General features: G+C 43.6%; 1 protein-coding gene and 1 long non-coding RNA gene across 2 annotated transcripts; one reads left to right on the forward strand and one right to left on the reverse strand.

Annotated features, from left to right (window-relative positions):
* Positions 1–2,538: 2,538 nt before the first annotated feature.
* On the reverse strand, positions 2,539–12,596 carry LOC139535759 (nuclear ubiquitous casein and cyclin-dependent kinase substrate 1-like). The gene is made up of 8 exons (XM_071335530.1): positions 12,255–12,596; positions 6,686–6,735; positions 6,494–6,590; positions 6,242–6,288; positions 5,913–6,062; positions 5,687–5,833; positions 5,219–5,377; positions 2,539–5,056 (listed from the first exon to the last, which is right to left on the reverse strand). Exons 1-8 carry the CDS (start codon positions 12,269–12,271, stop codon positions 4,785–4,787), a joined length of 939 nt encoding a protein of 312 aa, XP_071191631.1. The 5' UTR covers positions 12,272–12,596; the 3' UTR covers positions 2,539–4,784.
* A 123-nt stretch (positions 12,597–12,719) lies between these two features.
* Positions 12,720–13,545, forward strand: LOC139535760 (uncharacterized). The gene is made up of 2 exons (XR_011667191.1): positions 12,720–13,126; positions 13,358–13,545. It is a non-coding gene; the product is annotated as an uncharacterized lncRNA (long non-coding RNA).
* Positions 13,546–21,506: the final 7,961 nt, after the last annotated feature.

Raw genomic sequence — 21,506 nt, forward strand, 5'->3', positions numbered from 1 at the left:
GATAACAGAATGATTGACATACCGGTACATTGTCTGCAAAAGCAGAGCTTCTGTATAGTGGAATGCCCTCTTTATGTCCAGTCCTATTGATGTGAAATGTCCACCAACGTATTTGCAGCTGCCAATCAGATGTTTGTGTTTCATGATTGTTCAATCAAGTTTAATGATTCAGATTGGCAGGGCATAGAGGATTCTAGTCTATTGATAGGGTGCATCTCAATAGTCTACTCAACAGTGGTTTGCTCTTGTCTCCTCTCCTTCCCTTCATCTGTACTGATGACTAGACAGGTGATATTTCCAGTGGGAATCTACCATATTGTTTTCACCTATTCTGTGACTACAAATGAGTGTTAAAGGGGATGAGGCCACTAGACTAAATTACTGTGATGCACCCGTAGACTGCATGGAAACAGTGCCACTTTGTGGCTAACAGTGTGTAGTGCCAAGGTTGGGCCCTTGGAGAAAAAGTCCCCTGGAATAGAGCCCCGCAGTGAAGGTTCATAATACCTATAAAACCTAGCGGTCAAACAGGGAAATGGTTCCAATCGTTTTTCCACCATTCATTTATCCTATAGGGAATTTAGAAAACATTTAAATAAGGGCATTGTTTCCCGTAGGCTTACCCTGGCGTGATGTTTCGATAACCGTGTAAAATCTCTCGGGCAAGGTGACTTTTATCAAAATATTCGGCACTATTTACTCTCAGATTCAAACATTCTAATTAGCATAAAAGTAGGCATGCAAGACTACAAATCCCTGCAAGCTCCTGCACATCATCTCTAGCTGATACCTTTGCTAAGAGTTATTGTTTCAATTTAAAACTTGCATAAGGCATTTCACAGAATTGTCCATTTAAAGAAATGTATTCATTACTAAATTTAGCTAAAATAAAATAGTTAATCCAGAGAATCTTACCTTTGGCTCGATTTGGCAGTCTCATCCAGATCATCATGACATGTGTAGGTCTTTATGATAGCCACATTAACAGCTAATTAGCATTTAATTTTTGCCGGGTAAATACAGGCAAATATATTAATAAAAGTCACCTTGTCCGTGAGACATTTACATGGTTATCAAAATGTCACACCAGGGTAAGCCTACACAAAACACAGGCCTTATTTTAAGTATTTCTAAAATCCCCTATGGGAAAAATGAATGGTGGAAAAATGATTGGAACCAATTCCTTGTTTGACCGCTAGGTTTTGTGGGTATTATGAATCTATGAGCCCCACATCACTCACACATAAAACACAGAGGTCGACATCAGAAAACAACTAGTTAAATCCATATAAAAAGTAGGTTGCCTTTATTAGAAGCTGGGAAACCAAAACGTCTTCAACATCATTGTTGTCGATAATATTTTGTAAGACCACAATATTGTTTTCTTCATCATCATCACTGCTCACTTTTCCACAACATGCAAAAGATTCAACAGTTCAACGTTCCCTTTCCACACCACTGACAAAAGCTTCTCGGCACCATCACCTGTAAGAATCACAATTTTGCTTAAATTGTACTAGCAATGTAAATGTAAGCTACATAGAAAATACGAATGAAAAGCAATATAAATGCAGGGATACTGAAGAAAGCATGGGAAAGAAAGAGCAAATCCATGATTTATCATGTTTATGTCTTCATGTTAAACAGGGGGATTCAAATCTGGGCCTGGAGGTCCCCAGCACTGCTTGTTTTCATCCTTCCCCTCTAATAAGGGCCTGATTCAGACCTGGGACACCAGTGACAATCATTCGGTTATCGAGCATAAAAAAGCCCAGCAGTATGGATCTCATATTCCTGTGTGGGAGCCCCTGCTGCCTGGACACAGAAACCCCATACAGTACAAGCATTCAGTGACATTCAGGAATATGATAGAAGTCCTATACTAAGATGACCAATCTAAATGAACTCCTAACCCCAAGGCCTTCGTGTAGAAAAGGATTGAATAGATATAATCAATATGGTCAAAGGGCTAGCGGTCGTTTTGGAATTAGGCAAATAAACTTATCCACTGCAGTCAGGAGGGTAACAGTGAAAGTGCACCAGAACCAGGTTCAGTTTGGGTCTGCTCAAACAGCTTCTAGGGCATGTGTTTGCAGTCTTGGGGTCTTGAGTGATTTGGTATTGGTCAGAACACATTATTGGGCCTGAAGGATAGACCAACAAAATATATACATATAGTCCTCCCCTGGTATGACAGCTTCGATCTTGGTCAGCTAGGTCTTTTATTTGATTACATGTCAGACACCCCCTCCTCATCCTCTTTTTCTATGTCAGATATATGGCTTCAGTTGGTCATTATCAAAGAGGCAGAGCAGTCATTTGCTGAAGTCCAAAGTTACCCCTAATGCCCTAGGCAGTACTGTAGACTAGGTGGAATCATTTCAGATCTACAGGATTGTCTGAGGATTAGGGGGCTAGGGATTGGTTTAGTATTCACCCTAAACACAATAACATCCCCTCCAATCCACATGTATCACACCATAACACAGTGCCTCTAGTTCAGCAGGACCAAGGGAAAATAAAGCAATAAGAAACAGATTCAATCTTTAAGCATCCAAACTCATTTTAATAACTGGTAGAGTTCATTCTCAGCTAAAACAATAATGAATCCATTTAGACCAAGAACACTTTTTGATACCATAGGTTTGGCTCAAAAGTTTTTCAACCCAGGGAGGAGTTGAAAAACAGCACTCATTTCATGCTGTCTCTCACCTCTGCACTATTTGCTGATCAGAAACAACCAGGAAGGCATAAGCAGTGGTTTGACCTATATTCCTTCATATTGCTGTCACCTATCCAGTCATATCAGATCTCTGCAGGGCAGAGTAGGGGAAATACAGCTAGTGTTTCTTGGTTGTGGAGGAGAGCAGAGGTGTGGAGCAACACATTAGCTGGCATCAAGCTTCTGTGAGAGAGGGAGTGAGTATGAACTGAGTGAAGGAGCAGGAGATGAGAGAGTAATAGAATGAGAGAAAGGAAGTGAGTGGAACAGAAAGGAGGGATTTCTGGGTCTGCTCTCCCAGACAGTTATAACACAGCAGAAAAACAGATGGATAGGGTCAACTTTTCTTTAAAATCAAGATACATTTTATTTCTTTTCTTAAAAAACAAACATTACAAAAAAATCTGAATAGAGAAGTAAAGCCAACCCCCCCAAAAAAATCTATTTGGGGACTCAAAAAAAAACACATTCTCGATTCAATTTAAAAAAGCTTGGGGATGCCTGTCACAAAGGGTTGAACAAGAGAGGATGCTCTGTGTGTATGTATCATGCCCAGCACAGAGGCATCCAAAGCATCTAACATCTCTGAACCACAAACCAAAGGTAGAGGGCATAGGTTGAGGAAACGCCAAACCCCTTGAGCGTGTGCTCCATCACACCCTCGCACTGTAGTAATACCAGCACACAGTAAAGACACATAAAGAAGAGGTTCTCGGAAGGCTGATCTAGGACCTGCTTCCATGACCCCCTCAATCACCACATCATTAACCGTTTACAGCTCATAGCAGAAGCTCAGAGCACTCACTCTGTCTAAAGCACAATAACACACTGCTACTCCAAAGCAGTGATCTTCAACTCTGTTCCTTCTAGCACATTACTGAACCGTTACATATTCAATAACAAAACAAGCTTTGTGTATGTGTTAAACTGAAGGTCCTTGACACAGGACCAGGGCATGACCTCAGAGTAGGGGGAAATATAACATAGCATTAATTCAACTAAGTTAACATTAAAATAACAACCATAAAACCTTCCTGTTAAAACGTGTTGTGTTTGAGAGTTTCAAAAGCACAGTGTCTGTTTGCACAGTGCCATGGGGTTAGTTGGCCTAGGGCCTCAGTGAAGGCAATCTAGATACAGGGAAATAAACAGACAGGAAACACAGACATCATATCCTCCCTCAAGAGTCTCCAGTGTGGCCCTCTCTGATTCGTCACCAGTGGGTTCCGACTGAACCAATGGGTAGTGTTGCACAGTGAATAAAGTGCTTTGATTGAACACCAGCAGTCCACTGACAAACCAAGATGGAGAGGGAGACCCTAACCCAGACTGGCTGAACAAACCCAGGGCTCAGTTAGTAATCCCTGATCTAACACTACTGGATAGGCAAAAGCAAGGGTTACACTACATTGCTTGCACCTATCCAGTCATGTCAGACCAGAGATTACTTGAGGAGGAGAGGGGGGACGGAGAACAGGAGTAGAAAGAAAATGGCTGTAGAAAGTGTATTTTTTTTAATAGAAGGCTCACTTGCACACACACCTGCAGAGTGAAAACTAACGACTCTACACACCAAGCGACTGTTGAGGACGGATCCCTACTAGCACTGAGCACTCAGAAAGGCAAACTAACAAAGCCGAAATAAACTGTTTTCTGATATTCACACAGACTTGTGTAGGAAAGACTAATGCAGCCACTGCAGAGAAGGAGATGAGAAATGCGAGGAAAGGTGAGCCAGTGGAGGTGAAGCTGAGCAGAGCAGACAGTGATGGGGGGATGGGACAGAGAGTCAAATCTCACACGTTCTTCCCTTCCGTCCCTCACAGCCATATGGTGGTATACATGTTCTCATGCACAGACACTGTCCTCAGTCAGTCAGTCATTCATTCATTAGGGGAAGATAAAAACTAACACTAAACAACAAAACCACGAGGTTCAAACCATTGAGCCAGGCCACCACGGAAACCGAAATAAAACCCTCTAAACCAAGAGAAACAAAACAAAAAACATAAGGTTAAGAGAGAAAGACGTGGAAGGGGAGAGAGGTGGAACTTCTGTGGGGCTAGTCTTCCCCAGAGGGTGCGTCCTCTTCCGAACCGTCCTCCTCTTCCTCCTCCTCCTCGGCGTCTTCCTTCTTCTCCTTCCCAGGTGCCTCCTTTGTTTTCTTGGGAGCGGGGGAGGAGTCTTTCTTCACCACCTCCTCCTCCTCCTCTTCTTCCTCCTCCAGAGGGCTCTCTGGCTCCTCCTCTTCCTCCTCTTTGGGCGAGCTCTTCTCCGGGGCCTTGGCGGCGCTTGGGCGACCTTTACCCTTTCCTTTCATTGGGCTGGGGGTCACTGGGAGAGGAGATGCACACACACAGTTAGAGATACACATTCATTCAATTATGTTTTGAGGCTGGGAGGATACAAAACCTTTATCGAAAAACAGCCTGTACAACAACCTATGCTTTTAGTTCTGAAGGATATGGGTGATTGATTCATAGTGAGCAGTCCTACCGGTGGCCTTTAGTCTTGGTTTGGGGGATTTCTTCTCCTTCCTCTCCGGCCTGCTCCGTCTGATCACCTTCTTGCTGCTCCTCTTGCTCTTGGAGCGGCCGTAGTCACTATCATCATCATCCTCAACCATGAAGTCTTCATCACTGCCCGACTCATCAGCTAGAGAGGAGAGGGGGACGAGCTGGTGATTATTGGTCATTTCACCCGACAAATGTCACTTTCCATATTGGTTTAATTTACGCTCCATGAAAACTATTCATGTGGTTTATTCATAGTTTGTAAAGCACTGTGGTTGATATACGCGCGATGTAATATTGAGTGATTGACTTACGATCCATGTAGGCCGGCTCAGTGCTGTGTGTATAACTTAAAGTTTCAGTGTACATTTTTGTGGTTGTGTCAGTAGGACTATAGTGTAGAGTGGTTGACTTATGGTCCAAGTGGGTCCGTTTTGAGTGGTTGACTTACGGTCTGGGAAGGCCTCCTCTTGGTCTTCGCGTTCCTCGTCCTCGCTGCCCCCGTCTCCCAGCAGGATCTCTCTCTGTTTGGACACGGCCTTGGTGGCAGCCTGGCGCACCGTACGCACCTTACGACTCCCCTCCTCATCACTGTCATCTACACACAGAAAGATGTAGTCAGCTTATAACACAGTCGTTATAACTGGCACACACACACCTCAGTGTATGAGTCTTACCTGCAGGTCGTTTTCTCTTGGGTGTTCTCTTGGTGGGCTTTGCCACTTTGGCTGTTTTTCCCTTTTCCCCTTGTTTAGCTTCAAAGTCACTCCCTCCATCCTCCTCATCCTCCTCTCCAAAGTCGTTGCCTTCATCACTACCAAAGTCATCTGCACCCAAACAGAAACATTCACCACTAGCACGGCCCCAAAACATCTCCTATCCCTAGTCCCCTTTCAATAGCCCATGCACCTAGTTAGACCCAAACCCCTATAACCTTAGCATCATAGATTTATCAGAAATGAAGATTTAACAAACATAACATTGTTAATCAACCAGAATGGCTTACCTGCCGAATCATTTTTGGATTTTGAGAGTTTTTCATCAGAATCCTCACTGAAACCAAAAACAACAACTGAGCAACAAGCACCAAAGGAGGCAGATACAGTTCCTCTACACATCAAGGCCGGATATTATAGAACCGCTTAATCTTGAGTTGAGCCCTCAACTCGTATTTCGAAATAATGCTTGACGACAACGTGAGATGTTAACTGAAGTGTGAGTTAGGATTCAGCCTTGTGCTGCTGTTCTCTGGGCTCACCTGTCCTCCTGCGAGTTCTTTGAACGCTTGCGCTTCACCTCACGAGGAGCCGCACGAGGCTTCTTAGGCTTGTCTGAGTTCCTCCCATACTCCTCATCTACAAGGGAAGGGAAAAGGGGTTACACACTCACAGTTTAGCTACAGGGGAGAGGGGTTGCAGTTGCACACACACACACTCTCTTGCCCTCTCACCTGCATCATCAGACTCTTGGAATTGGGAGTAATTCACCACCTTCTTGTTCCTGTGAAGTAAACAAACAGCCAATCAGAAATTCCCTTTCCTGTTTCTAGTCAGTTAGGAGGACTGTCGTTGTAGGACAAAACATGCAGAAATAATAATCATCACAGCCGTTCACTACCGTAAAGGTTACATGCTGTCAGGGGGACCCAGTCATCTTACTCAGACCTCTCCTCACAGAGGACACAATAAGGCTAAAGGGTACAAATTAATAGTCTAATGTGGCTATTCATCTGCACCAATCTCAACACACAGGGTTGATTAAAGATAAATGGAGGATCATGTCTTTTGAATGTCCAATGCTTTATGCGAGTCCAGATGGGCCCAATTATATAATGTTAGCTATGTAGGCCTACCTAGCTCTACTAATTCACAAATACGCTTTTCACAAAATCATGCTGCTCTGAACAATACCGTGCTGGCTGGAATATTGGCCTGATAATATCTTGTGGTGGTGACTCAAGACCATGCTAGCCCACTGATTTTATGATCGGCATTGGCCCTAGGAAGTAACAGAAGTCTTCAGATTAGAGATTAGACAAACATAACACCCCATCTGGTTCATATAAAATGCCCAACTCTATATGGTTCTTATCTCTAGTAAGAGGATAATATGTGTCAAAATGCAGCCAAAGATTTCAGGAGCAACAGGGTTATCAAATCTCAGCTCCCTCTATTCTACCACACTCAGCGGTCAACCATGTATCAGCAGCATGTGTTGCATGCGTTTTAATAATCAATCCGTTTTAGTAAACTGGTGTCCCACTTCTCCAGTTTCAAGGGCTCATTTGGGAATGTGGGTGAGTGGAATGGTTGAACGCACGCAAACACACACCCCACATTCTGAAATTAAATGTTTGCCCCCCCCCCCCCCAGTTTTATCATTGCACTGTGATACAAAAAGTGTCATCTGTGCCTTAAGAGTGGTAGGATAGGCTGTTTGGCAGTATGAGCTGCCTGGATTTAAGATGGACACTACAGAATGTGCGAATGGAAGTTGTTGTCTGTGTGTGTTGTGTTTTTCTCTGACTTGTAAAAGCAAGCAGAACAAAAACTGGCTACTTTTATTTGACTGATGTAGCTGGCAAGGCAACTGCTGTTTGACATAACAGAAAAAAGTATTTATTTCCAGTGCTGAGTTAGTAGTGTAACTGACATGTAACATTAGCTAATGCGTTACATGTTTCAACCCCTCTCGACTGAAGTTCTGTCTGAAGTGAATGAACTAGTTTGCTAGTTAGTAGCTACTACAGCCAGTTCAGCTTTAGCCGCTAGCTATCTGTCAGGTAGCAGTATCTAACAGCTGTTGTGTGCATGGAAATGTTTTGTAGCCTTTGTTTTGTCCCGTTTCAAAATAAGTAAATTAACTTAGCTAGTTTTCACCAGCTGATGTACCATTAGAGCTAGCCAAAGGTTGGCTAATGTTAGCTAGATAGCTCACTAACTTTAGCTATTATTTTTGCCTCAATCACACTAGACCTGAATCAAACGCTGAAACCTGCAGCCAAATGATTGAAGACCAATATTCTGACATTTGACAGAGCAGTGTGAGTTTTTATTAGAAACTGCAGAGTCAGGCAACCACGTCTGACTGTGCCGAGGCAAACTTTTGCAGGTTACATTTCTATTCTAGGCAAGTCTGATTGTGCCGAGGCAAACTTTTGCAGGTTACATTTCTATTCTAGGCAAGTCAGTTAAGAACAAATTCTTATTTACAATGACCGCCTACCCCGGCTAAACCCAGACGACGCTGGGCAAATTGTACGCCACCCTATGGGACTCCCAATTATGGCCGGTTGTGATACAGCCTGGAGTCGAACCAGGGTGTCTGTAGTGACGCCTCTAGCACTGAGATGCAGTGCCTTAGACCGCTGCGCCACTCGGTGCAACACTTTATTCTCTCTTTGCATCTAACACTAGCCAGAAGATTTAAAGATTTAAAATAGTTTCAGGCAGTCTGACAAAAGTTGATTTCCAAACTGTATCAAGGGTTGATAGGCTTTTTCCAATGACAGAAAAATCTGAGGAAGACACATTTAATGATAATGATTCATATATGCCAGTGAAACTGAATATCATGGACTCAAATGTAATTCCTCTGCAGGAGGTGTAAAACACAAAAAGGGGACCTATCTGCATATGTTGTGCTCTTGTGAAGGCTGGCTGAATTCAGCATGTTTACAGATTCTCCCTTCCCGCCATTTTTGTTCGCTTGGAAATGTTGATACTGGAGACTTATCAGAAGTGTAATCTAGCATTTATAGTGGCTCAGAAATGCATTACCATTAATTGGAAGGTTGGTTATCCTCCCACAATGGATGGCAGAAATGTAATGCATCACCAGATTTGATTCAATACAAGATTAAAGGTATACTGTGCAACTTTCATAAGGTCTGGATGCCTTATATGGAATACTGTACAACAAAAGGAGTCAATTTTGAAAACATGCCCACTTAAGGGGAGATACATATTCAGGCAATCCCTAACTGCTGGGCTGCCCAGTCATGGCCCTGGGGGTTTGCCGTACTGTTGGTTAATGAATATTTCACTAAGATCCTAAAGCTGAGTGGGGTGTGCTGAGTTGGGGCGCTGCAGGGTGGTGGATCCCTAGGGGCAGGACAGGGCAATCCAGCTATATAGTGCGCAAGTAAAAACAGCTCTACAGTACTATTAGGCCTATATGAATTACAGTGCCCTCCATAATTATTGGGACAGCTAATCATTTTTTCTTCTTTTGTCTCTATACTCCAAGTTTGGATTCGAAATCAAACAATGACATTTAAGTGCAAACTGTCAGCTTTAATTTGAGGGGGTATTTTCATCTGTATTGGGTGAACTGTTTAGAAATTAGAGCACTTGTTGTACATAGTCCCCGCCCATTTTAAGGGATCAAAAGTATTGGGCCAAATTCACTTGTATGTGTATTAAAAGTAGGAAAAAGTATTTGGTCCCACATACATAGCACACAATGACTACATCAAGCTTGAGACTCTACACATTTGTTGGATGCATTTGCTGTTTGTTTTTGGTTGTTTCAGATTATTTTGTGAAATAGAAAGTAGAAATGAATGGTAAATAATGTATTGTCATTTTGGAGTCACATTTATTGTAAATAAGAATAGAATGTTCCTAAACACTTCTACATTAATGTGGTTGCTACCATGATTACCGATAATCCTGAATGAATCGTGAATGATGATTGGTGAGAAAGTTAGATGCACAAATATCATACCCCTTCAAATGCTAACCTCCCCTGTTATTGTAATGGTGAGAAACAGCTCTACAGGGGGTAAAAAATAAAAAGTAAAAAAATGTAACCTTTATTTAATAGGCAAGTCAGTTAAGAACAAATTCTTATTAACAATGACGGCCTACCCCTGACAACGCTGGGCCAATTATGCACCACCCTATGGGAATCCCAATCATGGCCAGATGTGACAGCCTGGATTTGAACCAGGGACTGTAGTGACACCTCTTGCACTGAGATGCAGTGCCTTAGACAGCTGCACCACTCAGGAGCCCGTATCTATAACTTTCTCACTCATCATTACTCATGATTCATTCAGGATTATCCATAATCATGTTAGAATCCACATTCATGTTGAAGTGTTCAGAAACATATTATAGGCTTAATTACAATTAAAGTGACCGCAAAATGGTCATATTAGACTGTGTAGAAATGCAAAATTATCTTTAGATGCCTAAGAAAATTCTGAGGGAGGAACCCCTGTCAGGTTATGCCCCCCACTTCTAAAACCAAAGTTTTGCCTCTGCACACACACTACAGGAGACCAGCACTTCAGGTGACACACTGCTGACCACAGACCATGCTCAATGTAATACACACCTTCAGAGCTGTGCTGTAATATACACACACAGGCATTCAAAACCTACATATAGTTGTCTTGTTCTGGTAAACGTACACACATGGATCAGAACCAAAAACCTTGGATTTTGTATTATATTTTGCCACCACCCTGACCTCCCAACACACAATAGTCCTGGAAGCACCCTTATTGTAATAGTATAGGCTAACAGTACCACACATGGTTAAATTAGCTAACGGGAGCGAGGAAGAGTCGTCAGGGCAATAAGTAATTTTACAAGCGGTTAGATTGCAAAGCCAGGCCCTGTCGCCACCTTGCAACACAGACAGACAGACCGAAAGCTGACCACCACTAGAACAGTGACCATAATGAGCCAAAATATCGAGGGACTGGGACCCGCGAATTACCTGGAAGGAATAGAGCCTGGGTTACCTGCGACGCCACATTGCAAATTTTTCTTTTTGCATATCAGTGGGCGCAATATCGGTTTCATTGTTTGTGGCAGCCAAATAAACTCCACGATTTACGACGGAATTGAGCGGCGACTAGTGTAATGACTGGACCGATGTCACAAATGTACGTTTATTTATATATATAAAAAACGACTGATTTCAGCACCCAAAATAGCCCGCAGTTACACACGACATTGTTCAGTATAAATGGGGCCTGAAATGTGTATTTTATATATATCAAAACGTAATTTTATGTGACCTCTGCCGTCCACACCAGTCACCGCTCAAATCATCATAAACCGTTGAGTTTAATCAGCTCTTTGCGGTTACAGTGTTGCAACATTCGGGTGGCGCGTGCTTCGCATCCGATAGTATGCTACATTGTATCAACAAGTATCGTCCATTTGTTAGTGGTTATCTTGAGATACAAAGACGATTTCTTTCTTCGCTCAAATGCGACCCTTTCGGTCTTTTCAGGCAGTGAAGAGCTAGGCATGGGGGTGTGGTGACTTCTAAAGCCACTCCGCCCCCTCTGACACACTTCCAGTGTTAATTTACTGCCATCAGTGAAAATGTAGTTCCTCCGCTCTCCCCTTCTCCTACCGCGTTTTCACTGAAAACCAACAAGGCTGCCTCGGCCTTTTTACATTTCATTGTTCCCTAGTAATAAGACTATTAAAATATAAGACAATTGCATTTTAAATGTAGATATTTGTAGTTAGTGCACACGTCGCAAGGCTGCGCGCTAACAATAGTACATCCCATGAGCCGATGTCTACCTCCAGCCCTGGTTTTTATTAGCTTTTCAGAGTCCCCCGTGGATGAATGGGTAGCCATATTCCCCAGTCTGTCTCCTTCCCCTTTCACGCAAAATACCAGGCCATGCCACAGTCCAGGGACATATAAAACAATGGTAAATCCGACAAAACATTAAGGTTAGTGCACCAAATGATGCTCGCGTTGGATCGTTTTTTAGGCATGATTTGCACCAGATGCACGCACACACGCCAAGGTACGCGCATTATAGACATTTCAACCTAACCATGGCGAACAGTCCACATAGTAAGGAATCATGCTATCAAGTGCGTGCACGACAAGAAAAAAAAAACATTTACATAAATGTTTAATCAAATAAACGCAACGGTGACCAAAATGCACAACATGGTAGCGACGTGCGTGTTGCCTGCGAAAGGCAACGTGCACACCGTGCAGTCTCAGCGGAGGACATATTAGGAAAAACCTACCTCACTGGTCTTGACATTTTGCAGAAATACTGTAGAGGTTAAGAATGTAAGAAAGGGGAAAGGAAATCCAGAAAAATAAAAACAAAATCGTCCCGCTCTGCAACTCCAAAGGGCGCAACGAGACCTTCCAACTCCAACGCCCCGGCTACTGCGTAAAACTAAATCTACGGCAACGATTTGTCTTCCAAACGCGATTTTAGTTAAAAATGTTACCTTCAGCTACTCAAAATGGTGAATAAAACAAACTGAAACTGCAGCCTATGCGCAACCTAACCAAGTGGCCCTTGGCATAAAGGACCGCCCATCGTCGCCACTGAGAGGAGAGCATCAACACTCCAAAGCTTCCATTGGGCAGTTTGAATGATAATTTACTTTTTGGTTGGATGTTTTAGTTGCTCATCAAACCCGTGGTACAACCCATTTACCCTCCCCCCTTTGAAAGATAGGTTGAGAAGGCACTGCTAAGAAAACAAAAAGAGGCCCTCAGTGTGGATGCAAGTTGCCCGAATTTGTGTTCGAAATTACCACAATTTAACTTTCTACTGGGAAATATGCGCGGCCTGCCAGCATGTAGTTACATGAGTGTCTATAGAAAGCTATGCATTTGTAATGATTTTATTTTCCACTGAGGAGGGCTTGGGGTACTGGCACTGTATCCCCAGGCACTACATTGTAAGCTTAATTGCACAGAAGACAGTCAGGTATAGATGTGGTTCTACTGTTTGATAAATTGTGCAGAGTAATAGCCTCCTCGCCAGTATCAGAATGTCCAAACAACTATGATGTTAAATGCAAAGAATTTGAAACAGAAAAAAACACATCAGGTTTTAGGCTACGTCTACAGTATAACTTTTCCCTGTCAATATTTGAAGGTGAGGGACATGGGCTGTGCCTACAACAAATGCCTTAATTTTATACTGATGACAATACAGCTTGGAGGGGGGTATTCTGATACTGTCTTTATTCATAGCTTTTCTTTGTTGACAAATATCCTTGACATTTGAAGAGATTGTCTCGTGATGAATGAGAGGATTGTGCTGAGACTGTTTGATTGTTAGAATATGTGTAGTATCTATTTCACGTGTGTTTTTCTCCCTCCATAGCAAAGTGAGGAGCTGGAAGTATTGTGGATCTCCAAGGACATGAATCCATTAATCGCTTGAAGGCCTCCATTACCTGCATTAAGCCTCCGCTATACAGCCACAGAGCACTAGAAATGATAGTGTAATTCATTTCAATAGAGAACATTTAGAATTAGAATAAAGAGAACTCCACGGAGGATGCACAAGTAGAATGGACTGAGAGTTGTTTTCTTGGAAAAGGGGATTTTAAATAACCGATGTCCATCACTAACAACCCAATGGGCACACCACGTAATTTCAATGTGGAGAATTTGGTAATATTTGGTAGATAGGTTCATCAATGAGATTCCAACCTATTTTTACCCACTCAAAAAAACTGCCTAAAGTTTGTTGAGTTCCCAATTTGTTATCACTATGCTTTCAACCATCTAACAGCACAACCACATTGGAATGGAAAATCTATGTCGGATTTTTGTTTTAGTTGTCACCAAAATGTGTTACCACTGTGCTTTCAACCATTTAAAAGCACACCAAAGTTCAAATGGGATGCAATGTCAGATATTTTGTTAATTTATACAACAACTTAATGTGTTATCCCTGTGCTTCAAATTATAGCACAACCAAATGGCCTAGATTGCAATTGAGATTATTAAAGTACATGGTGCAAGTTCTCAATGCCATTTGAGATTCTGTGCAGATTATTATAGCAATTGTGAAGATTTCCACACCCCTGCGACCCTGAACATGCACACTTTCTATGATTACATAAGAAGTCATTTATTTTTCCAGTAACCTCACAATGTGGCCAATGATGTGCTACTCATTTTAAGGTTAAATAAATACTGTTACATTAGTTTGTAAGACAGCCTTAAAGGTAAACTTCGGGATTTTGGCAATGAGGCCCTTTATCTACTTCCCCAGAGTCAGATGAACTATGAGATACAGTCTTTATGTCTCTGCGTGCAGTTTGAAGGAAGTTGCTAACTAGCGCTAGTGCAATTGCTAAATTGTTAGACTTCCAGTCATTGCGCTAACGCTTATTAGCATTGGACACAGAGACATAAAAATGGTATCCACAAGTTCATCTGACTCTGGGAAAGTAGATAAAGGGCCTCAATGCCAAAATCCTGAAGTATCCCTATAAGATTAGGCTATTTACTGTCTTACAAAAGTAAAATTGAATTGTGTTTGGTTGACAATGCAACTAAATAACAACACTTAAAGGAGACGTATCTACTGCTTGAATAGTTACATCTGAGCCACTGGCTTAATCCTATTTTTTTACTTTTATTTTTGGTTGAGATGGAGATGTGAAACCATCGTATAATTTGTTAACAAGTTAATATGCTGTTTACCATATTGCAAAAGTGACATTGAATTGTGTTTGTTGTCAACGCAATAAAATATACACTTTTGAAAGAAATGTATTTTCTGCTTGGATAGCTCCATATGTGCCACTTAGTGTGGCTTTATTTCCAGTTTGTTTACAAATTAATAATTGATATGTTGGAATCAAGTCTCCATTTCAAACAAAAATCTAATTTAAAGAATATAATTAAATCAAATCAAACTTTAAATGCACTTATATAGTTTGATTTGATTCCAAACTATTCTTTAACTTGTAGTTTTGGTTAAGATGGAGATGTGAATCCAACATATGTATTATTAACTTGTAGATTCCATTTGAAATCAACCAAACCTTGAAACCCTAGGCCTGTATGTATTGTTTATTTTTAGTTGAATCCTGGGCTGAATTTAAACAATAGTTGTTGATGACTTCCCAAATGCTGTACATGCTTAAATAGAATAATTGATGATATATGATTGATAAAGTATGGTTACTCTGTTGAACCTACTGTTTAGAATGACTTCGATAGCAACAGTTAATCTATTAAGTGTAGATTGTTCAACAATCATTCTCACAATAGCACATTGGTAATAGTCAGTGACAAATATCAAAGCTAAGCAGGAATGGGAGACTGATGGGGTAGCTGTAAATTTATCAACTCTCTAGTAGGAGGGGCGTCCCACCCAATTTCTTATTTTTATAGCGGGTATTACGTTGAAGATCTGACGTTGTTTCAAAGGTACAAATTCAGCATATTTTATACAAGGTTTGTCTATGCTGAAAATTGGTTACCATGATGACGTAATCCTGCGGTTGAAATTTTACCCTCAAAACAACAGTTGAGGACTTTTTTCAAATCCAATGTATTTTCCACATAGATTCCACATCACAATACGTTGACATTGACCAATTGCGTAGAAAAAAATGTTGATTTAATCATTTTGTGCCCAGTGGGAATGTCCCAAAGGGCTATGTAGTAGAGGTTTCAGTAACTCAGTGTCAAGGGCCTGTTCAGGGGGATGTAACGTTGCACAATGTCATTCAGATGTAGAACAAATATCTGTATTTTTCATAGAATAGGGAATCATGTCAGCTCCATTCATTCTATTTCTATCTGCATCTTTTACGTTCCACATCACTAAACACAGACCTAGTTGTTCTATTTGATTTGTCCCATGCCAGATTTGGTTGAATTTTGCTTCTGTGTAAAATGAATAAGCTCAATTGTTGAGCACGAAAGTTCCCAATAACAGCCCCAGGAATCAGTGGAAGAATAGAGGGCCAGCCATTTTACTTTACCGTTAGGAGCTAGTTACACGCATTTTGCAGCACCCGCTACAACATCTGCTAAACATTATACTTGACCAATACACTTTGATTTGATTTGTTGTAAAGTCATACCATTATAAGGGCAAATGGACCTCTGCTCTCTCACCTTTCATTTCTTTAACATCTGGTGTCAATCATTGTTGTGCACCAGTCATGGATGAATCTGAGATATGCTATGAATTATGTCAAATAGCGATGAATTACGCACAGCTAGATGTAACACTGTGGGTAAATCTCAAAATAGGGCTACTTAACGTTAGATCCCTCACTTCAAAGGCAGTTATAGTCAATGAACTTATCACTGATCATAATCTTGATGTGATTGGCCTGACTGAAACATGGCTTAAGCCTGATGAATTTACTGTGTTATATGAGGCCTCACCCCCTGGTTACACTCGTGACCATATCCACCATGCATCCCGCAAAGGGATGCCTCTCAGTCCGGACTGAGAGGCAGCTCTGTACTGAAAGGCAGCTCTGTACTGAAAGGCAGCTCCGGACTGAAAGGCAGCTCCGGACTGAAGGACAGCTCCGGACTGAGGGACAGCTCCGGACTGAGGGGCAGCTCCGGACTGACGGACGGCTCTGGCGGCTCCTGGCTGACGGACGGCTCTGGCGGCTATGGACAGACGGGCGGCTCTGGCGGCTCTGGACAGGAAGACTGCTCAGGCGGCGCTGGACAGGAAGACGGCTCAGGCGGCGCTGGACAGGAAGATGGCTCAGGCGGCGCTGGACAGGAAGATGGCTCAGGCGGCGCTGGACAGGAAGACGGCTCAGGCGGCGCTGGACAGGAAGACGGCTCAGGCGGCGCTGGACAGGAAGACGGCTCAGGCGGCGCTGGACAGGAAGACGGCTCAGGCGGCGCTGGACAGACGGGAGACTCATGCCTGCCGAGGCGCACAGTAGGCCTGGTGCGTGGTGCCGGAACTGGTGGTACCGGGCTGGGAACACACACCTCAGGGCGAGTGCGGGGAGCAGGAACAGGGCATACTGAACCCGGGAGGTGCACAGTAGGCCTGGTGCGTGGTGCCGTAACTGGTGGTACCGGGCTGGGAACACGCACCTCAGGGCGAGTGCGGGGTGCTGGAACTGGAGCCCTGGTACGTGGTGCCGGCACCGGAGGGCTGGTGTGAGGGGCTGCCGCAGGAGAACTGGTACGTGGGGCTGCCACAGGAGGGCTGGTGCGTGGAGAAGGCACCGGATAGACCGGACCGTGGAGGCGCACTACAGGTCTCGAGCACCGAGCCTGCCCAACCCTACCTGGCTGAATGCTCCCCGTAGCCAGGCCAGTGTGGCGAGGTGGAATAGCCCGCACTGGGCTGTGCTGGCGAACCGGGGACACCATGCGTAGGGCTAGTGCCATGTACACCGGCCCGAGGAGACGCACTGGAGACCAGATGCGTAGAGCCGGCTTCATGGCACCTGGCTCGATGCCCACTTTAGCCCGGCCGATACGAGGCGCTGCTATGTACCGCACCGGGCTATGCCTGCGCACAGGGGACACCGTGCGCATCTCTGCATAACACGGTGCCTGCCCGGTCGCTCTCTCTCCACGGTAAGCACGGGGAGTTGGCTCAGGTCTCCTACCTGGCTTAACACCACTCCCCGTGTGCCCCCCCCAATACATTTTTGGGGCTGCCTCTCTGGCTTCCAGCCGCGCTTTCGTGCAGCCTCCTCATACTGCCGCTTCTCCGCTTTTGCTGCCTCCAGCTCAGCTTTTGGGCGGCGATATTCACCAGCCTGTGCCCAGGGTCCCTTACCGTCCAGAATTTCCTCCCAAGTCCATTTCTCCAGATATCGCTGCCGCTGCTGCTGCTGCCCGTTACCACGCAGCTTGGTCTTAGTTTGGTGGGTGGTTCTGTAACGGCTTTCTTCTTCCTCCTCTGATGAGGAGTAGTAGGAAGGATCGGAAGACCAAAATGCAGCGTGGTACGTATCCATAATGACTTTTAATGAGAATGAATACGACAAAATACAAACTAACAAAGTGAAACAAAATGAAAACCGAAACAGTCCCGTAACGTGAAACACACAAACACTAAACAGGAAATAACCACCCACCAAACCCAGGTGGAAAAAGGCTACCTAAGTATGATTCTCAATCAGAGACAACTAACGACACCTGCCTCCGATTGAGAATCATACCAGGCCAAACGAAAAAACTAACATAGACAAACGAACATAGATTACCCATCCAACTCACGCCCTGACCACACTAAAACAAAGAAATAACAAAAGAACTAGGGTCAGAGCGTGACATGATGGTTGTACAGTCGTCTCAAATAAAACTGTGAAGGACCTCGGCGTTACTCTGGACCCTGATCTCTCTTTTGACGAACATATCAAGACTGTTTCAAGGACAGCTTTTTTCCATCTACGTAACATTGCAAAAATCAGAAACTTTCTGTCCAAAAATGATGCAGAAAAATTAATCCATGCTTTTGTTACTTCTAGGTTAGACTACTGCAATGCTCTACTTTCCGGCTTCCCGGATAAAGCACTAAATAAACTTCAGTTAGTGCTAAATACGGCTGCTAAAATCCTGACTAGAACCAAAAAATGTGATCATATTACTCCAGTGCTAGCCTCCCTACACTGGCTTCCTGTTAAGGCAAGGGCTGATTTCAAGGTTTTACTACTAACCTACAAAGCATTACATGGGCTTGCTCCTACCTATCTTTCTGATTTGGTCCTGCCGTACATACCTACACGTACGCTATGGTCACAAGACGCAGGCCTTCTAATTGTCCCTAGAATTTCTAAGCAAACAGCTGGAGGCAGTGCTTTCTCCTATAGAGCTCCATTTTTATGGAATGGTCTGCCTACCCATGTGAGAGACGCAGACGCAGACTCGGTCTCAACCTTTAAGTCTTGACTGAGGACTCATCTCTTCAGTAGGTCATATGATTGAGTGTAGTCTGGCCCAGGAGTGTGAAGGTGAACGGAAAGGCTCTGGAGCAACGAACCGCCCTTGCTGTCTCTGCCTGGCCGGTTCCCCTCTCTCCACTGGGATTCTCTGCCTCTAACCCTATTACAGGGGCTGAGTCACTGGCTTACTGGTGCTCTTCCATGCCGGCCCTAGGAGGGGTGCGTCACTTGAGTGGGTTGAGTAGCTGACGTGATCTTCCTGTTTGGGTTGGCACCCCCCCTTGGGTTGTGCCATGGCGGAGATCTTTGTGGGCTATACTCGGCCTTGTCTCAGGATGGTAAGTTGGTGGTTGAAGATATCCCTCTAGTGGTGTGGGGGCTGTGCTTTGGCAAAGTGGGTTGGGTTATATCCTGCCTGTTTGGCCCTGTCCGGGGGTATCATCGGATGGGGCCACAGTGTCTCCTGACCCCTCCTGTCTCAGCCTCCAGTATTTATGCTGCAGTAGTTTATGGGTCGGGGGGCTAGGGTCAGTCTGTTATATCTGGAGTACTTCTCCTGTCTTATCCGTGTGAATTTAAGTATGTTCTCTCTAATTCTCTCTTTCTCTCTTTCTTTCTTTCTCTCTCTCGGAGGACCTGAGCCCTAGGTCCATGCCTCAGGACTACCTGGCATGATGACTCCTTGCTGTCCCCAGTCCACCTGGCCGTGCTGCTGCACCAGTTTCAACTGTTATGCCTGCGGCTATGGAACCCTGACGTGTTCACCGGACGTGCTACCTGTCCCAGACCTGCTGTTTTCAACTCTCTAGAGACAGCAGGAGCGGTAGAGATACTCTCAATGATCGGCTATGAAAAGCCAACTGACATTTACTCCTGAGGTTCTGACTTGTTGCACCCTCGACAACTACTGTGATTATTATTATTTGACCATGCTGGTCATTTATGAACATTTGAACATCTTGGCCATGTTCTGTTATAATCTCCACCTGGCACAGCCAGAAGAGGACTGGCCACCCCTCATAGCCTGGTTCCTCTCTAGGTTTCTTCCTAGGTTCTGGCCTTTCTAGGGAGTTTTTCCTAGCCACCGTGCTTCAACACCTGCATTGCTTGCTGTTTGGGGTTTAAGGCTGGGTTTCTGTACAGCACTTTGAGATATCAGCTGATGTAAGAAGGGCTATATAAATACATTTGATTTGATTTGAACACAGGACCTGGAAAAATAATATGAATAAAGTACATTGCCAAAAAGGGAAGTGAATCCTTCCAAGCTGGTCCCAAGGGTCAAACATCTTTATTTGAGCTTTTGATACAACTACTATAATTCACCAAATAAGAAACTACATAGTTCTTGTGTAGTTCCAACAGCACATTCCCTCTGTGTGATGACATTTTGAAGCTGGTCTAATTTAAAGTGTAGTACACGTGTAATAACGAAGAGTAGGGCTTTGCTCAAATTGTAGACTATGTTCTGTGCTGGTTTGGAAAGGGAAGTGTTGTCAACGAGCAGTGTGTGTGTGTCTGTGTGTGTGTGAAATGTTTTCAGTAAGAGTTTGAAGTTGTGTAGAGCTGAGAACTGGGCGACACTGGTGCAGGGGTGACCGATATTATTATAACTGCTGTATGTAGTGCCCTGAGTAACAGCGAAGAATAGATCCATGATCAAGATACAGTTGTAGAAAATAATGTTGAAACACAGGGATTTAAACATATTATTGAATAAACAATTAATTAACTTATACATGACAAATATTGAGGGGTGTTTCAGAGAAGTCAGAAGCATTGTGTGGTGTGTATGGAAGGTGTGTGCATGATACCTGTGGGTTGTAAATGTATCAGGTGAAGCAGCTTTAAAAATGCATGCTGTCTGTCTTCTGTGTGAGATCAGACGGACCTCTGTCTCTCTGGGCTTAGGGATGATACTGGAATAAGGAGAAGACATGTTTCCATGGTAACCAGGTGAGATAGTTTCTCCCCTCAACCTCACCCCTTATTATGCTTTTTGTCCATTGCGCAATGCTCCAGCATCTGAGATTAAGCTTACCTAAAATGGATGGAATTAGGTCTTCAGATTTCTCGGGGGAAAAAATAAACATTGATTTTGGGGTGTAAGGTTGCTAAAGGTTGTATCCAAGGTTGCTAAAAAATAAACAGTTTGTCACTTACCCAACATGCCAAAGCAGAGATATTTCATTGTTTCAGCTTTCTGTAAACCTCAGGTACATAGAAAATAGAATTGATCCTCTCTGCCACCATGCCTTGCATCCAGAGCCATTTCATACTTCAGTCTTTCTGGATTCTTGAACTACAGGGAACAGCTACTCTATTTCACGATGCACTAATACCCTCACATTCCTTCTGCCTCAAATCAGTTACAAATTTAGGCCAGGAAACTGTGGCAATTTGTGACATGAATGGATGAAAGCCAGTTCCCAACACCAGGAATTTCCTACCCCTGGACTAAGAGCTACGTAAAGTGGCTAGGGACAGGAATAGAACCAGGCCAGCCACAGTAGAGTTGCTGGATCAGTAATACATCTGCCGGTGTTGTACTGCCATCTACTGGTTAGAGAATGGTATTACAAACCATCCATTGAAACTTTCCGATCTTGTACGTGAATGCTCTTT

This window comes from Salvelinus alpinus, chromosome 12 (assembly GCF_045679555.1).
Source record: "Salvelinus alpinus chromosome 12, SLU_Salpinus.1, whole genome shotgun sequence".
In the NCBI taxonomy this organism is placed as follows: Eukaryota; Metazoa; Chordata; class Actinopteri; order Salmoniformes; family Salmonidae; genus Salvelinus; species Salvelinus alpinus.

Coding starts and splice junctions, on each gene's coding strand:
- LOC139535759 (XM_071335530.1), bottom strand. Junction 6,591..6,685: donor CCAAGAGTCTGATGATGCAG/GTGAGAGGGCAA, acceptor CTTCCCTTGTAG/ATGAGGAGTATGGGAGGAAC. Junction 5,834..5,912: donor CAAGAGAAAACGACCTGCAG/GTAAGACTCATA, acceptor TTCTGTGTGTAG/ATGACAGTGATGAGGAGGGG.